This window comes from Juglans microcarpa x Juglans regia, chromosome 2D (assembly GCF_004785595.1).
Source record: "Juglans microcarpa x Juglans regia isolate MS1-56 chromosome 2D, Jm3101_v1.0, whole genome shotgun sequence".
Classification (NCBI taxonomy): domain Eukaryota; kingdom Viridiplantae; phylum Streptophyta; class Magnoliopsida; order Fagales; family Juglandaceae; genus Juglans; species Juglans microcarpa x Juglans regia.
The window spans coordinates 10342173-10361459 of NC_054596.1; the positions used below are offsets into that span (position 1 = coordinate 10342173).

Below are 19287 nucleotides of genomic sequence, written 5' to 3' on the forward strand. Positions count from 1 at the left end.
ATTTTTGTGTTTGAATAATGATTTGGTAATTATTACATGAAAAAGTTCGAAGATTTAAAATTAAAAAATATTTTGTGTTTGTGTGATGCTCGTAATTAATGAAATTATTAGAAATTTTAATAATTTTATGTTTCATCTGTGTCCAAATTGAGACTCCCATGTGTCCAAAATTGGAAGGTGTCTCGAAATAGATTAATGCTAGCTCTTACAAATTCAGAACAAAAGGAATATTTAATCCAACTTTCTTCTCCTAACTTGAAATACTATTATCCATCGGAGGGATAAGATCAAGGGCGGCATATATATAATCATGAATTCCTCGCATGCATTTCTAATCATTTCCTATGAACATAATATGATCTTTATTTTTTTTCTTCGACATTATCATTGATTTTTAGACATTTACTTTGCTGAATTAGACGTTACAGATACAAAGGTGCTTGAAAAACAACTCTGCTGTCTGGCCTGATCTTCATCTGAGAACCAATCAAACATAATTCAAACAACTATAGATCCTCGTTATATGAGAACCAAATAACCCCGAAGTCCTTTGTGGTCACCGGAGGAACATCTTCCATCACTTTCTCTTGTCCTTTGGGATAATAAATTCCTGTTCTTTCGTGGGGAACCCACACATAACTACCATCACTTTCTCCGACAGAGCTCTTGTTCTTGATCACTTCCTCAGGTTCTAATTTCACAGTAGTCTCACGTATCATATCTAGAGAAGCAGAGCTCCTCTTATGGTACGTTTTCCGCACCATTGGCCTGTGTTTTACAAGGAAACATATTATTGTTAGCCAATACATGTAATGCTCGGATCTGCTCAAAATGGAAAACCCTAAAACGAGCTACATAATTATATATCAAACTCGCTGATTCAAATGAAAGGTTCTCACTTGAAAAACATGGAGTTCATGGTCTGCGTTCCTCTAGCAAATGGCCACCCTCCCATCTCTCTCTCTCTCTCGTCTCTGATCTCTCTCTCTCTCTCCTCTCTCTCTATCACGGAGATGCAGATACATGTATTACTACATAGCACGTAATGTATATATACAGGATAGAAGGATATAGGGTTATCCGTTTTGCTCTTCCCAATGGAGAATTTGGAATGGCTTATGGGACCGTTTCTTCATACGTCGTTATCTGTTTGATAGTGGTTTCTAGATTACGAAGATGCTTGCCCGAGCACATGCGTCTGATACGGGCTTTGCTCAGTCATGGGCCTGGTCTTGCTCGGGCTTATCTACTTTGCTCAGATATTGTACGTTGTCTTTGCATAAGGCAGGCCTGGATCTCACTGGGCCGGTTTCATTCGTCTAAATGTGAATTGCGGTTGGTCAGAAGATTCGGAACATTTTGTTTTTTTGGGGATAAATAATAGATACCATCGAAACTCTTCATCCCGATTCTGAACCGAGTACTCGGGTGTACCTTGCTTAGGTTCGTACTCGGTATACTCGGCCCTAAACCTGAGTTTCAAATTTCGGTTAGGTTCTGAACCAGATTAAGCCTAGTTATGATCCGGATCGGAATTCTGGTGAAATTATATTTTTAAAACCTGAAAATTTGGATTACAGGCTGTACCCATTTTTTAAAAATTATTATTATTATGAAAGCCTATGGTTAAATGTTTTTTTTTTTTTTTTAAAGTATCATTGAATATCATATATTTTTTTTAATCTAAAAGCCTATATTTCAAGAAATCATGTTGGAAACCATAATAGCATTGAACATGATTGTCCATAATAATAAAAATATATCAAAATAGAAAGTTAAATTTTATGTCAAAAATAACTAAAGTTAGAAACTAATTACCTTTTTAACTAAATGCATGTAAAAGAAAATATATACAATATTCATCACGTAAAATGCATGCAACACACAATGCAATTCACTATATATTACATTAATTTGATATTTATACATTACATTACAAAACACAACTTTGGAAGAAATTATATATAGTTTTTAAATTATAAAAACAGATGTGAGCTTATGGATGGAAAATCTTCTGATCAACCTCCTTCCTCTTTAATGATGCTGAAAATCTTCTCGAATGCATATGCACCTTGGAAGACCACACTATTTTGAATCTCCTAAAATCACAAAATCATATTACTTAGCAAGGAAAATAAAAAAAATATTTTGCAAGTGCATGATATTCATAAGAAAAATAATTGCTGTCATCACTGCACTTAGCAAGTGTACACTGCTGAAACTATTTCTTTGCAGACCAATCTTATTAGGAGACCCTTTTATAAAAACAGTCAAACTATTAATACCATTTATTCCAAAATCGGTCATCTAGGAATGATGGTTATTACATTCAGATCAGTGGGTGAATGATTTTACAAAGAATTCCTAAAGAAACCAAAACGTAACGATCGAGGCGACTATGTGGTTATGGCTATTTTCATTCTTCTCCCTTCTAGGTCTCACAAATCCATACCTAACCAATAAAAATACTCTTCAAAGATTATTCCATTGAAACATTCTCAACAAAACAAACCCAAAATCAATAAAGAGAAAACAAAACAAACAGACAGAAGAAAACATACCCAAAAGCTAGCGACAGTCTAAGCTAAACAACAAAGAGTCTTTCACCACCAATCACAACTATCACAATAATAACAACACAGAAAAACTCGGATCGGGGATTTTAAAAGAATCCATGAGTTAGCAACTAAACAACCTGCGTTTAAATAAATGCTACAATTAATGCAAAAGTTTCTCATTGTCCCTGATTAAGAGGATACGAATGGTATGGAGTCTAAACAAGTTGTATTATGAATAGTGAAACAATATCAGCAATGTTGTTTGAAACAACATCCCATTACTCGTACATTTCAGTACTGCTGACACGTTTAGCCTGTTCATAGTTTTGGTGAAAGTCGGAAGCTTTTCGCAACATTTGAATTGCCTCCAACTCCATTCCAACTTCTTTATCGTACGTCGTTTCTTTCCATTTAAATCCAACCAACTTTTTTTGAAAGGTTAACGAATGCAATAAATTCTTCTTTCATAGCTTCTTTCAGAATTCGACTGTCAAGAATATCAAACAACTTGTTTTTTTCCATTGAACAAATGAAATATGTGGCTGAATTTTTATTTTCTGGTGTCTGTTTTGAGAAATTGCTTTTTCTCTGGTTAAGAGCTCAATAAGGACAACACCAAAACTATAAACATCACCCTTTTTGTAAATTGACTTGACAAAACACTAGGCTGCATTTGGATATTGAATTGAGTTGAGTTGGGATGATAAAATATTGTTAGAATATTATTTTTTAATATTATTATTATTTTGAGATTTGAAAAAGTTGAATTGTTTATTATATTTTGTATTGGAATTTAAAAAATTTGTAATAATGAGTTGAGATGAATTAGGATGAATTTAGGAACCAAAAGAAAGGGGACAAGTATCCAAAGGTTCCATGCACAATTGTGATCAAATGAGTTTGATCAATGATAATGGATTTTGATCATGTCCAAAAGTCTGCTACTTTTGCTCTATACTTTCTTAGGGCTCGTTTGTTTTCAGAGATGAGATAAGATGAGATGAGATTAAAGTTAAAAAGTTGAATAAAATATTATTAGAATATATTTTTTAATATTATTTTTGTTTTGAAATTTAAAAAAGTTGAATTGTTTATTTTATTTTGTGTGGGGATTTGAAAAAGTTGTAATGATGAAGTGAGATGAGATGAGATGAGATGAGATGTTTCCTGAAAACAAACGAGGCCTTAATGTCCCAATAGTATATGGGTAATAAAGGTGCTAAATGTAAGTAGAAGAGAGCTCCTGCAACTTCTGTGGCAATTCGTAACCGCATATCGATCTCAGGTTAGAGGGAACTCTTCATTTGGATCATTGAAATATTGGAAAAAAGTTTCATTTCAAAAGAAATCATATACTAACGAAGGAACTTGTGTCTCCAAACAACAACCAAGTAATTTAACCACATTTCTATGATTAATTTGGAAAAGAATGACAACTGCATTAATGAAATATTATTCGAGTTTCTTTCATTAATCACCTTGGACTTTTTCACAGCAATCATTCCATCTGTTAACATGTCTTTGTAAACAGTGCCTTGTTCTCCTTGGCCAAGTATTCTATTTACATTAAATTGGTTCGTAGCCTCCTCCAACTCCTTCGAACTAAACACTTTGGTGGTCTGACCATTGATCACTTCACTTGAAGATAATTGTTGTTGTAATAATAGTCCACCATTTTGTTTGAAGAACTTATTATGAGGGCACGAGATAATAAAAGACTTTTTGAGATTTTTAAAAGAAAAATTCTATTCCTAAGCTAGTGTGTAGAGTACACTTAATGAAGTGCTAACATGATATAATTTAATTTGAAATATAAATTTTAAAATTTGAATTTTACAAATAAAATATTACAATTTAAGTTATGTGGATGAATCAATGATGTGTTTTACGTACCGATTTGATAATAAAATAATTATTTTGAAAGTGCTGGATAATTGAGGTTCTTGTACATGTATGTCTTAGTTATCAGACAAAAGAACAATAACTTTGAAATCTCAAGGGGCAATTTTTACTTATTATACCCATAGTAAATGAGATAGATGATTTCCAATTTCTCTTCGCTAGTAAAAAAATTTTGCTGTTCTGTTTGATTGAATTGGTGCCTCGTGCAGTTTGTGTTTATAATATGACCAAAGTGGTAATTGCCAATTTTTTAAAATGAACTTTTAATCCAACAAGACATGACGTGCATGCTATCCACACTTGAATTTGTTCTCAAACCACCACCGATATATCAGGAATGCATACCTGCATTCTTCGTCGGCGAATATATCCCCGAAATGATCTCTTGGCTCTATTATTTTGTAGTGTATGAATGCATATGATACGAGGAGATTGAGGTTTGGCAGTACTAGTCAGTGTCCTTGAAACTAGTTGATCAGCTTTACTGATCTATTTTTGTGATTGATCGCAGGGGGACTGGCACACTGCACCAATTGAGATAGCTTTCTCATCTTCGAACAACATTGAGGCAGAGTTGGTGCAACCCATGGCAACGAAATAGTTATATTTCACTACTGGAGAAGACAAAAGGACTTCTTGCTAACTTCACCACATTATTTGAGTTTTCTGGAGCATTATTTCCATGTGAAGCTGCAAGCTGGCCCAAGTCCTTGTGTGTTTATATGGAAGTTGCCTAAGAGGCCGAAGAAATTGCCAAAGGAAAGAAATTGATCGACTAAACCATGTCATGTAGTGGCCTTTATTGATTTGTCACAATGAGGTGGGAAAGATTCACAGACGTAATGGCCTTTTGAGAATGCAGCATGATCATTTGAATTTTAAAAAAGAGTAAAATCTATCTACATGATGCCGAATATTCTGAAAAAGGATCAATCCCTGCCCGAAACAAAGTCAAGCCTCGTAATCCCAAAGATCTTACTAGCAAGGACCTCTTGCGCAATTCTACTGACTCAACCAACCCTCCTAGACTCAAGAGCACACTCCTATAAACGAAAAAGAAACACCATTCTGATAAATTGAAGAACCCAATCTATGTATGAAGCTTCTCTATTTGATTGTGCGCTAGCTATCACCCCTACAAAACCGTTTCAGATTCCCTCATTCATTATAAAATAGGCCATCCGATTGCGTTTGCAAATCCTATCATGCTAGCTCTCTTTTTCCTATGGGTAGTACCAGATGAAGAAAGAGGCCGATCCATGCATGTTAAAAAGATGAAAGATGACCAAAGCAAAATCACATCCTACCAACATTTACTAGTACTGGAGTTTGTGTTTGGCATCCTAAAATGGGTCTCAAACCACCACTTCTGTTTGTTTAATCAAGGATGCGTACTTGCATTTATAAATTTGCTACTCATGTCACAAAATTTGGGATCGCTACCCTCCACATCGGAATATCCTTTCTATTAAAAAGCCTGCCCACCCGTTTGCTTAGACCGGGCGAATTGCCTACCCAGGCCCATGAGGGGACAAGCGGATGAGCCGGATGCGGGAGCCTGCCAAGCAACCCTAGTTGCACGAGAACATCTGTGCCTTCTAATATTGAAATGTCCAACATCTCCAGGTTGAACTCTTGAAGAAATGTTTTGAAGAGCCCAAAAGCCTACTGCAATCTATATTGCAAAGCAATCGTCAATGTGGCAATTTCCATCTCCTACTCCCAAAAGGGTAAGATCGATATATATGCTAACATTGCACATTGTGCTTGATAATTAATTAGCACTGCTAGAGTATAAACAATGATTTGAAGATAATTACTAATCAATCAACTCTTAAATAGAAGGGATAACAAGAAATTGCTATCCATCAACCCTTGAATTTTTTATAACAAAAAACTAAATATCGCTGGACGATCTAGTTCTGGTTGATAGGTAATACAAACACACACCATGCACATCAGAGTAGTGCAATCGATGTAAGCAGGATTATAGTGCGATACCTAACATAATTTTTCAGAAAATACAATTCACAACTTGTCTTCAATGGATAGCAATTCTTAAACGACAGTACTCACCTACACTAGAAAAAGAAATCCATGCACCCTACAAGATGAAAATATATACATATATAGAATTACAACACAAGTGTTTTATGTACCCCGATTAAGAAGAAATTGTGAAAAGATGGCCGTGATCACCACTATCCACACATGATGTTAACGTTGTTGATGTAGAACCAACCCATTGCTCGTACATTTCAGTTTTAACATATTCAACCTCTTCATATTTTTGCTGATCAAGGTTAGAAGTGCCTTTTCTCAGCGTTTGAACAGCCACCAACTCCATTGAAACTTCTTTCATCGTAGGTCGATTTTTCCCGCTCAAGTTCAAGCACCTTTTTGCAAGATTCGCAACCACAATGACCTCTTTTTCACCTTCTTTCAAAACCCGATCATCAAGAATATCAAACAAATTGTTTTCTTCCATAGAACGAATGAAATAGGAGGCTAAACCTTTGTCATCTTCTTTTCTTATTGAAGAGATTGCTTTTTCTCCAGTTAATAGCTCAACGAGGACAATTCCAAAACTATAAACATCACTTTTTTCTGTAAACCGACTAGTTTGAAAATACTCAGGATCCAAGTATCCAAAAGTACCTTGTACTTGTGTGGTCAGATGGGTTTGATCAATTGCAACAGATCTCGAAGTTCCAAAGTCTGCTACTTTAACTCTGTACTTTTCATCTAAAAGTATGTTTGTAGACTTGATGTCTCGATGGTAAATGGGTGAAGAAGCTGCTGAGTGCAAGTAAAAGAGAGCTCCGGCAATATCTGCAGCAATTTGCAGGCGCATATCCCATGTTGGGGGGAACTCTTCGTTTTGGTTATTGAGATATTGGGAAAGAGTTCCATTAGGAATAAATTCATAAACGAGTAGAGGAACTTCTGTTTCCAAACAACAACCAAGTAATTTAACCACGTTCCTATGGTTAATTCGTGAAAGAATAACAACTTCATTAATGAATTCTTCTAGCTGTCGTTCATCAATTATCTTAGACTTTTTTATTGCGACAATGCTTCCATCTGGCAGCATTCCTTTGTAAACCGTACCTTGTCCTCCCTGGCCAAGCATTCTGTTTACATTAAACCGGTCCGTGGCCTTCTCCAACTCCTTTGAATCAAACAATTTAGTGGTTTGAACATTGATTTCATTGGAAGATAATTGTTGTTGTAACAATAGTCCACCATTCCGTTTAAAGAACTTCTGTTTCTGCTTAATCAACTTTCTTTTATTTATTGCTTTGTAGGACAACCATCCACCAATAAGTATTACTACTAGCCCAAGACTAATTCCTGCTCAGCTCATTGAAATAGTGAAAAAGATTAATACACTCGATGAAAATGGGAGAAAATTACGTTATTTTCTAAAACAAAAGAGGCATTATTTTCTAATTGTTAGAAAACCAAAAGAACAATTATGATCCAAAACTAGGTAATTAATCAGCTTTTTTTTTTTTTTTTTTTTTTTTTTTTTTTTTTTTTTTATCATGTATATTAAACAAAAATTGTATTAGGGTTCAAGAAGTCGCGTAAGTTAATGTCGATTATTCTCGGAGCAGAATTCATTTTCATTCAAATATTTTTCTAAGGAAACTCTTCTATAGTATTTTTTTATTTAGGCAAATGAGAATTATAAATATAAAATGGATCCATAACGCCATCACGATTCGAAAGTGAGATGGCCAAAAAAGAAAAGATACGGCCAAATTGCATGGGTTGTGCCCAATTAATTCAGACGTCTTTCCTAATCACAGCTTGATCATTATATGATTTTTTTTATTTAATTTTATTTTAGATTAATATGAGTAGAAGTTGAATAGGAAGATGGAAGTGATCCTGGTTTCTAATTAATTTGTTGGGTGACACTTCAGATCAGAAGCTAGGTAGTGGGTCGATGCTGATTACTGCAGCTCATGCTGCAAACAGCCGTGGTATAAAGCCAACAAATTAACCAACTTTGGGGGGATTATAAATAAAATCTGTTTGATGTTAGACCTAATTAATTAGTAGTAATCTCGTATTGAATATGTTTACTCAATGTGTATCATCATGTGTATTTTTGGAACACATATATCATTTGTGAGTTGCATAATTTTATGCCATCGTGCACGGTACTGAACTTAAAAAACTCAGTAAGTTACGTTAACTTTTAATTTATCAACAAGGCAGGTGCTATATATATCCATATTAAATAAGAAGACATCGATCATTAGAGAGAGAGAGAGAGAGAGAGAGTGAGAAGACATACCTATAATACTGATGGCAAGCTTGGCAGTACTCCTACGAGCTTGGATTGGGTCCATTGGTATACAGTTATAAGACCCCAAAGTATTTTCACAACGTGTTTCATCACCACAATAGTTATTAGTTGAGTTTGCACATTCATCAATATCTGATATTGGAATTATAAACACAATTAGTAGTATGGAATATATATATATATATATATATATATATTTATATATATGTGTGTGTTAAAAGTAAAAAATATATTTACACTATCAACAATTTCTATATATAGTAAAGAGACTTACTAGAGATATAACTAGATTACACAAAAATTAATTTATAAACTGACGTGATTTTATTGAATCTGTTAGATTTAATTTATAATAAAAGAAATTTTATAATCTAACGTATCATATAAGGTCACACCAGTTTGTGAGTTTATTTTTATGTAATTCTTTTATGATTAGAATATTTTTCTATAGTAAAAGTACAAATCGTATTTTCTAAGTAAGAGAGATAAAAATGCAAACTAGAACACATATATATATATATATATATCTATATAGATAGATATAGATAGAATAATTTGAATTAAAAAAAAAAAATCTAAATAAAGAGGGAGGGGCCCTTGGGCCAGAGGTGCGACTAACACGATTTGTATAGACGCATCAATACACGCCACCTATACACGCATCAATCATACAAACTCATGGGAGGCATTATAAATGTTTATAAGAAAATTCTATTCTTCACATTTACATCACATATTATTTATAATTTTTATTTTTTTTTCTCTTGTTAAATATATATTATATAGAAGATGAGTAGAAGAATTCAATTAGATTTAAAAGAATAAAAGAAAAATAAATGTAAAAAATAAAAATAAATATGATACGTGGGGATATATATTAATGATAACTCTAAATATAAACAAACATACAATGGTGACCTGACCCCGCTGTCAGCATCGTAAGGTTCGACATATTTTAAAGTCAATAATTTTTTTAGTTTCATAACAAGAAAAAAAAAAACCAATAACTTTTTAAGATGAAAATATAATTTATATGTTAAATCTAATTAACAGTCGATTTAACAAAAGAAATTAAAAATAGTAAGTAGGCATTATAGATGGGAGAGGTTTACCTTGACATCCTTCAAGAACATAGGGATTTCCATGGAAGCCACCATTGCACCTACATCTGGAAATGTAGGTAAAGCCCCAATCAAAAGAAGAATAACCGCCGGAGGCACAGCTACTAATTGGTGGCGAGTCCGGATCTACTGAAAACAAATTTTTGGTAGCACTATCAATCACCCAAACCAATACCACTGGAAAGGATATATTTGGATTTGGCATTTCGAAATTGTTCTCAAACCACTGCCGTTCTACCAAGAATGCATACCTGCATTCTCCGACTACCTTCTCGGAATCATATGATCTTGGCTCTATTTTTGCAGTGAATGATTGGATATCTTTGGGGATTGAGGTTTGGCAGCAATCAATGTCCTGGCAACTTTTTCCATTTCTTGATGATATTGTTTTGTGATCGCAAGCGGACTGGCACACTGCACCTATTGAGACTTTCCCATCGTTGGACCACATTGAGGCAGCGTTGTTGCAACCCATGGCAATGAAAGAGTTGTCATCACTGGAGAAGACAAAAGGACTTCCTGCTAACTCTTCTTTGAATGTGATGTTTGGATCATTAGTACAACTCGTAAATACCGGATAGTTGACCCGAACTTGGCCATTATCTAATAGAATCTACAGCACCTCCAGGTTGAACTGCCTTAAGACAGGTATTTTGGATTTCCAGTTGGAAGTGTCAGTTTCATTACATACGATTTCAAACCATTTGGAAATATAGCAACCATCACCTATTCCAAATGGGTACGGAATGCTAACATTATTCCCACTACATTCTGCTGGACATGATGGACTTCTTGTTATATTTGCTGCCCGTGCAAATGCATAGATTGAACATGATAACAGAAATGTCGGAAACCCCAATCTCAGTAGTATTGCTGCCATCTCTCTCTCTCTCTCTCTCTCTCAGTGTGATGATGATGATGATTGACGAAGAAGAATAGGAGTGCGGTGAAGCAGCTAACAAAGCCACCATGCAAGGCCCCCCCGGATTTTTATACTGATGAGATCCACATCCTTGAGATATTTCTATGGAATTTGCCTAAAACAAGATAGATAGTATCCAAGAAATTAGAGCAACCTGCAATTATTGAGCTGTGGAAATTATTATACTAGGATCAAAGTAGCTTTTCAACTTGCCCGGCCACTACTGATCTTTTATTGTGAAATTTTAAATAAACAAGTGCACGAATTAATCTTACCAGAGTATAGCTTTCTTCTTTTTCTTCTCTCTTTCGATTTCGTTCAGTACCCTTGTGTGTTGCGTGCAGAGAGAGCCCAACGTTAGGTCTTGGAAGCGTCAAACTCCTTTTCCGTTTGTGACTCGTCTTAAGCTCTCTCTCTCTTTTGTTTTGTTTTGTTTTTTTGTTTTTGTTTTTTTCCTCTTTTATCTCAGATTCTCACGTTAGCTTTTCCATCGCGTGTCGCTGTGTCCAATGTTTCAATGTGCAGCACTTACCTTCTATTATGACTTTTCCCAAGTCCTTTGCAAGTCCAGAGGGCTGATAACCGCATGGAAGGGTAGCCTGCTCCGGTGCCAGGGGGCCGGGAAAAAAACTCCGTCCGCCCTGCCCCCAGCTTAGGCCAACATACTAAGTCTAAAAAAATTTTTTTAGATCTAAATTATAATTATAAAGTTAGATTTTGGATTGTTTTAGCTTTTTAGGCCAACCTTTATATAGGAGACCAATGCAATACAATAGTCATCTTTAAGCAATGTGAGACTCAGTATAAAGGAGGCCAATATACAATATATTGTATTGCATTGACATCCTATATTCAAGTCTTTAATAAATTGTATATATCTATATACAATACATTTATATATATATATATTAATATATAAACAAAATTTTATATGTGGAGTGGAGTGGGGGGCGGGCCAAGGCCCCACTAGGGTCATACTACCCCTGCTAGGCCTTCTCCATGCGGGGAGGGGGGCCCGCCCCTCAAGGGGGAGGTAGCCCACCAGCCCATGCGGGGGCTGGGTAGCGGGGTATGGGGCCCCGCTGCCCACCCTTGTCCAGGCTTCTGGATTACTCTACAAAGTTTTATATTTCTTTGTTACTTTTATTTTCGATAAACATAGAAAAATTCTAATTATCATATCCACACTACACACCATATATGATTTTTAAATTTTTAATTTTTTTCCTTACCAAATATAGGAATGATGAGTATAAGAACTTAATTAGTTTAGGAAAAATAGAACCAAAAAAACTAAAATAAAAAATAAGTGTGGTGTACTATAGAATGATGAGTAGTAAAACTCATAAACATATATCTTCTGGCACACCCTAATGTCATATTAGCCTTACAATTATTCTCTATTGTAATTCTTTTAAATTAATAAAAATATAAGTAATTGTGATAATGATTTATTTAAAATGGTAAAATTATGCACAAATTTAGCTATAATTACACTTCCTAACCAACGTATTACCGGTCTAGAAAAAACTAGAAAAAAAAACTAACGATAAAAAACTATATAATTTTTTTTTTAGCTAAAAATGTAATGAAGGGTCAAAACAATACAAATACTAAAATATAAATTGGATGCCTAATTCAAAACACACTCGTTTCAAACAACATATTAGCCTTACAATTAATATATTCAAACAAGTTCCTACCCTCTTATTGTTCTCCTCCTCTCTTTGTCGTCTGGTCATAGAAGTCAACGTACGCAAGTGGGCATTTTTCTTCTTTCCACAATCGCCCACACAAGCTCTTGCCTCGTAGAGTGCCTTCAAACATGTTTTTTCACACTGAAGAAATGGTCTATGCCTTTGATCGGAGAGTCCAACCATGATGGGAGGCCGATCGACTACATGACTGCCCAACAAATAAATGCAAATAATTCGAGACAGGCTGGATATATGGATACCGAATTAATTCCTACACCTAGAAAAATAGATTGCTTTTAAATTTATAGTACTATTGATGCTTTATCTATAGAATCCTGTTATCGATATCGATAATAAGTTTTTTTTTTTTTTTTTTTTTTTTTTTTTTTTTTTTTTTATATTTTCTGATATTTAAAAAAATATACATAAATGTATTAATAATAATTTTCTTAACTATAAGCAAAAGAAAATAAAAACATGTATAGATCCAAATGGACAGTTTATCGATTACCACGCATTTTCCTCTTTTATATATATATATATATATATATATATATATATATATATAATCTTATCTTTTCCTTTGTACTAGTCTATTCAATCTGAAACCCATCGACAAAGATATTAATACGTGGGGTAAACGAAGAAAAAGAAAGAGACGTGACTAGTCTTTTTCTGAAACCCATCGACAAAGATATTAATACGGGGAGTAAACGAAGAAAATGACCTCACTGCAGCAAATTTAATTTTTTGTGACCAAATTTATTAAGGACGAATTTTATTTTATTTTTAAAAGTATTTATTTAGAAAGAAATTTAAATTTTATCTTAAAATATTGATGAAGTTCTCAAGACATTCGAATGGATAAATAGCCGTTCGAACTAGATCCTGTGACAAAATATATTGTCTCAAAAATAGAAATAAGTTCAAACATGTAAATATATATTCAAATAAAGAGTTATCGTTTATTCAAATGGTTTAGTCTCTATCCAAATAATAATCTTGACGGAAAAGTACATATAATTTTCTCAGGAGAAATTCAAAATCATTCGAACTGAAATTTTATATTCGAATGTGCATTCTTTGGTAGAGAAATCTGGCAGGATGGTTGCAATGATAGTTCGAACGCAAAAAAATTGGGTTCAAGCTAATTCGAACACCGCATTTATTTATTCAAACGAGTTGTTTGGTGGGAAATTATAAAAAAATTGACGGGAATTTTATTCAATACTATTTGAACGGAAGTGTTGGCTCAAATGGTATGATCTTATTCGAATGCTTAAATAAGCATTTGAACGGAATTGTTCAATTATATTGAAAGACATCCAAAATACCTTAAAAATAAATATTTTTCTAATTTATTAGTTATCATTTTCAATATATAAAAAATATAGATATATTATATAGTATTATTTGTGGTGAATTAAAATATTTCATATTCATAAATTAATTTTATGTAATTAATTTAAAAATATTTTAATGAGCTCTTTTAAGTTAAATAAGATTTTGGGTTAAATAAATATTACTTTAGTAAAATAAGATTTTTCTTTTGACAATAAACAAGCCAACAAACACCAAAAATAAAAATCATACACTAATTACATCTAAAAAATATAATGTTCAATACAACTTAAAAAAGTGGAATAAAAACTAAAACTATTTATCTGGTAAGTCGCTCAAAATCCTCTTGTAAGGAAGATATGCGGCCCTCCATTTCCTGAAGCTTCTCCATGATGGGCTCAACGATCTCCTTGATCAAAAGTCGTTGATGCTCCTCGAGTAGAGATTGTATGTCATCCAAAGTAGGGCTAAAAAACCGAACTATAGGTCGGTTTTGGGCCCAAACCGAAACCGACCAATAGGGTGTTTCAGATGGGACAATTCGGCCGAAACCAACCGTGTAAGAGGGTAAAACTAGCCGGTTCGGTTACCGGCCTTTTCACAGTCGGTTTACCAAACTGATTTGGACCGGTTTGGGCCACACGTTTTGGGCCAGTTTGGGCAATTCTTTTTGGGCCATTTTAAGACCCAATTCAACCTCTTTTTGGGCTCAATTTATTATTCAAGATCATCTACATTTTAGACTTTTTTTGCAGAATTTTTAAAATAATTTTATATATTCAATTTCTTTTTAATTTTAATGTCATGTATATACTATTAGTAACTAATAACTACTACATATATACTACTTATACTTTATAGTCTTATTATCTTATATACTAATTACTAGATAAACAAAAAAAACTCCACTAAATGTTTAATACACATTACAAACAAAACTAAATTGTCTTAAGCAAGTAAGCAACAAATAACAACTGTTCTTAAATAAAATTTCACAAATCTTCATTCTTCAAGATTTCAAATAGATTCCCGATGGCCAATGCAGTCTTCGACTCTTCAGTCATCAATAGTTGTGATGGACGATGCTCCTAACTCTATATTGAAAAACATCAAATAATCAATATTAATAAATTAGGATAATGAAAAAAAATTAAATTAAATTATAAAAGTAAATGAATATGGAAACTGAATGAGAAAAACACATTACCAGATTCTACTATAAAGCTCTTAACATTATCCATAGAGTCTCGAATTTCAATTGACGTTGATGGATGTCGCAACCAATTTTGAGTACAAATAAGTGTCTCAACAGTTTTCGGAGCCAAGGAACTCCGAAAAGGATCAAGTACACAACCTCCCATACTAAATGCTGACTCTGATGCAATTGTGGAAACAGGAATGGCTAACACGTATCGTGCAATCCTCGCAAGTATAGGATAGTTAGACTCATTCACTTTCTACTAATTCAACAAATCAAAAGATTGGCTGAATGCCTCACAACCATCTGATAAATACCGGTCTATCTCTATTTTGGTAGCTATAGATCCAAAGGCAATCGATGCTAGCAACCACTCATAAAAAAGTTGTTACTCATGATTGTCTTCAGCATCATTTGGAAGTACAAATGTTAGAGGGGGAACATGTTCTTTGCTAGTCGAGGTAGAACCAAACGTAGCATTATACTCTGCATACATGTCTGATAATAAATGTCTTATCCTCGACAACAAATCTTCAGCCCAATTCTCATCATAAATTTTTTCAGGTGGAAAGTAAGAAGTCTTAACTTGCTATGTGGATCAAGGACAACTGCAATCAACAATAACAAATTCATCCTATCCAATGAACCACAATACTTATCAAATTTCATTCTCATGCTTATGGCCATGCTCATCAAATAAGTATTCTCACTCTCACTCTCACTCTCACTCAGTCTAACCAACTCTTTTTGGAGCATACAGATCTCCAAAAAACTTGTATTTGCCATGACCTGTAAAGACCTAGAAATCGACAAGTGGCATTATAAAACATCTTCAAAAATTTCATAAAAACCTGCACTGACTCCCATTCGTTAACTCTGGGAGGCCCAATGTTTCCATCCTTAAAGTAAGAGAGAAAATTATAGTCCTCACTCTCTATTCGTATAAAACCCTTCTTAAATTTCTCAGCAGCCTCCAACATCATGTAAATTGAATTCCATCGAATTTGCACGTCAAGGAAAAATATTTTTTTACAATCAATTTTCTCATTTTCTGCACATCTCTTAAACTTGTCTAATCTTGTAGGTGAGGAGTGCACATATCTAACCGCATTTCTAACCATTATAATGACATCGTCACACTCTTTAAGACTCTCATTCATGATAAGGTTCAGAATATGAGCACAACATCTCATGTGCATATACTTTCCCTCCAACATATCCTCTGTCAAAAAATGCCTCAAATATGCAATTGCAGTATTATTTGAGTTAGCATTATCAACAGTAACAATAAATATCTTATTAATGCCCCAAGAAAGTAGGCACGATTCAACATATTTTCCAATAGTATCCCTTCGATAATTAGGAATTAAACATAAATTAATAATTTTCTTTTGCAATTTTCAATCACTACCAATGGAATCGACAGTTAGGCACATATAATTAAGATTTTGTATCGATGTCCACGTATCGGTAGTTAATAAAATCCTCATTCCCCAATCTTTAAATAACTTTTTAAGTCTGGTCTTTTCAGATACAAATAGTTTCATACAATCTCTTGCAACCGTCATTCGACATGACACTTTAAATCTAGGTTCAAGTAACCAAATCATCTTCTTAAATCCTTACCCTTCAACAATTCTAAATGGTAATTCATCTACACAAGTGCCAACCTCACAGCCTCCTCACTATATTTATGGGTTACAAGATTTCTTAAAGAACTATCACTCTTTCCAAACCCCTCTGAGGATACCTCATCTGTCAATATTGTTTGGTATTTATCTAAAGACCCATGTTTATGAGTATTTTTGAGACATAAAGGTAGATAGTTTTGCATGGTTGAAGTTCCGTTTCTCTTCGACTGGCAAGTGTATATTCTGCCACAATAATTATACTTGGCCTTAGGATCATCTACGGAACAACCATCAATTTTTGTAAAATGGTCCCAAACAATTGACGGATCCTTCCCCTTCCATTTCTTAGGAAGTGGACAATTACCACTATTAGGGACACTTAAGGCCGGAGGTTTTGGTATTTGGGAGTTTGAATCAAGATCAATTGGACTTGACGAAGAATCCATCTAACATGTAAAACTAAGAAAGAACAAAAAAATCAATACAATTGTCAATTACACAGCAGTTAGTTTACAACGTGGCAAACATCATAAATCTAAGATTTTATTCTACACTTTAGATCGCTCATAAATCTCACAAATTATTTTAAGAATCAAGATAAATTTACAACAAAACTGTCAATTAACACAAGTTGATAATTTGAAATTTCAATCAATTAGGACTTCCACTGACTGAGACTCTGAGTCTTATGAACATTTATCAAAATCTATCAAAATTAGAAAACCCGTGAATGCACTAACTGAGTCTTATGAAGTTATGAACATTTATCAAATTATAAATTAAAAACCACTGATTGTACAAAATCTATCAAAATAAAAAACCCGTGAATGCATAGACTATCACTGAGTCTTATGAATACTTGATGAGAATCATCAACATGTTGTTCAATCATCAATGTTTATCACCGATTCACTATTTCACCATCCCAAGCTAGAAAACACTATCCTAGTATCCCTAACCCTAGACCCAAATACCAGTGTACCACAACGGCACAACCTCTTAGGCTCTTATCATAAAATAAATTTCAACAAAATCAGACTCGTTAGTCGACAGTCATCACTAAAATTAAAACAAAATCATAGAATTTTCATCCTTCAAATTTTAAAATCATACCTAAAAAAAAGGTGGAGGCTTGGAGTGGTGGAGGCTGCGCCACTACTGTTACCGTTGGAGAACTGCGGAAGACTGAAGCTGGTGAGAGGCTGGACGACAAAATGTGAAACACGGAAGTGAAACGACGTTGACTCGCTGAGGGTGAGGGGTTGAGGGCTCGAATGAGAATAGAACAAGAAGGAGAGGAAATGATAATAAGCCCTAGTAGGAATGGCGTCATTTGGTGCTATTCCCTTTATTTTTTTTTTCTAAACTTAAGGAGCAGAACGACGCCGTTTAATTAATTTAAGTGAAATGAAGTTCTTTAATAATGATATATATATATATATTTATATATATAATAGGTATATAACGTAGGTCGGTTTATCGGTTTTTGGCTAGTTCAAGTTGGAACCGAACCGGTTGACGCTGTTTTTGTTAATTTACCACCAACGGTCGATTGGTTCCCTGCCAGTTTAGGCCAGTTCTGAGCTCCGACGACCAGTCTGAGTCGATCCCGGTCGGTTGGTTAGTTTTTTGTACAACCTTAATCCAAAGTAGCCCCAGTAGGCTGTCTCTGAACACTAGCAGGAGTAGAAGTTGGATCACTTGTTGTGCCACTATCTTGTGCTATTGGAATATTAGCTAGAGTCTTTTGCAAGTGGCCATCGCTCCTCCTGAATGTCATCTTGTTAAGGGGCCCGATCTGTGGTTGCCTCCTTTCAGTCATTTGCACATTAACCCTCAATCGGATTAGGAGGTTAGAGATCATCAGGGCAAATGGTAGATTACCTCCACTAGAATAGCGTGACTTAGATCGAATGTGGAGGAAGAAATATAATGGCAGATCAATCGGCTCTCCTCGAGCTATTCGTAACATAAATTTAGCTTGCTCGATGCCGAAATCTGTCTTGTATTTCCTTGAATCGACGTTAGTGGAAAAAATTAAATTTAGCATTCTAAAAATTGTTGTATAGTCTACCTGCCAGATGACCTTGTTGCCATCATATGGAGGAGCCGAAGCGTCCATCATCATCTAACGAACCTCATCATCAGTGAGACCATCATCTCCTGGATCCTCGTCCTAACTATCACCCTCACCATCTATCCCTATATCCGGTGCAGGTGGTGTAGCTGGTGTAGGGTATGCACCAATCACTCGATGGATACTAATAAAATCAGAAATAACAGAGGGTCAGATAGTAATACTCACTTCCCAAATGGTAAAGGTGAAGGTCTGCCCATTAACTTCTATCTCACCCATAGTACTGTAGAACTCACCGACCATGTCTCGATAGGCAACACTCCTTTGTTGACAGATAGGTGCCCATCCCTTATCGGTGATGATAGAGTATATGCTCTGTCCATCCCACACAATATTGTGAAATTCATCTAGAATGATCTCTCGCTCGACTAGTATCAGCTTCCGTGACTGTTTGGGCATGAGATAATTCAAGAAATGAAGGATCAAGTTTAGTTTATAAGGACTAAAATGGCGGAAGCG

General features: G+C 34.5%; 1 protein-coding gene and 2 pseudogenes across 1 annotated transcript; all 3 read right to left on the reverse strand.

Annotated features, from left to right (window-relative positions):
* Nucleotides 1–356: 356 nt before the first annotated feature.
* LOC121250443 lies at nt 357–1015 on the reverse strand. The gene is made up of 2 exons (XM_041149574.1): nt 900–1015; nt 357–768 (listed from the first exon to the last, which is right to left on the reverse strand). Exons 1-2 carry the CDS (start codon nt 953–955, stop codon nt 507–509), a joined length of 318 nt encoding a protein of 105 aa, XP_041005508.1. The 5' UTR covers nt 956–1015; the 3' UTR covers nt 357–506.
* Nucleotides 1016–3383: 2368 nt separating this feature from the next.
* LOC121249234 lies at nt 3384–4811 on the reverse strand (annotated as a pseudogene).
* Nucleotides 4812–6322: 1511 nt separating this feature from the next.
* On the reverse strand, nt 6323–11218 carry LOC121249235 (annotated as a pseudogene).
* Between the last annotated feature and the right edge of the window lie 8069 nt (nt 11219–19287).

What these genes read in the sequence shown, in the direction of transcription:
- LOC121250443 (XM_041149574.1), bottom strand. Translation starts at nt 955, where the DNA reads ATGGGAGGGTGGCCATTTGCTAGAGGAACGCAGACCATGAACTCCATG. An exon ending in ATGAACTCCATGTTTTTCAA is followed by an intron (nt 769 to 899) that starts GTGAGAACCTTT and finishes TGTAAAACACAG; the next exon opens with GCCAATGGTGCGGAAAACGT.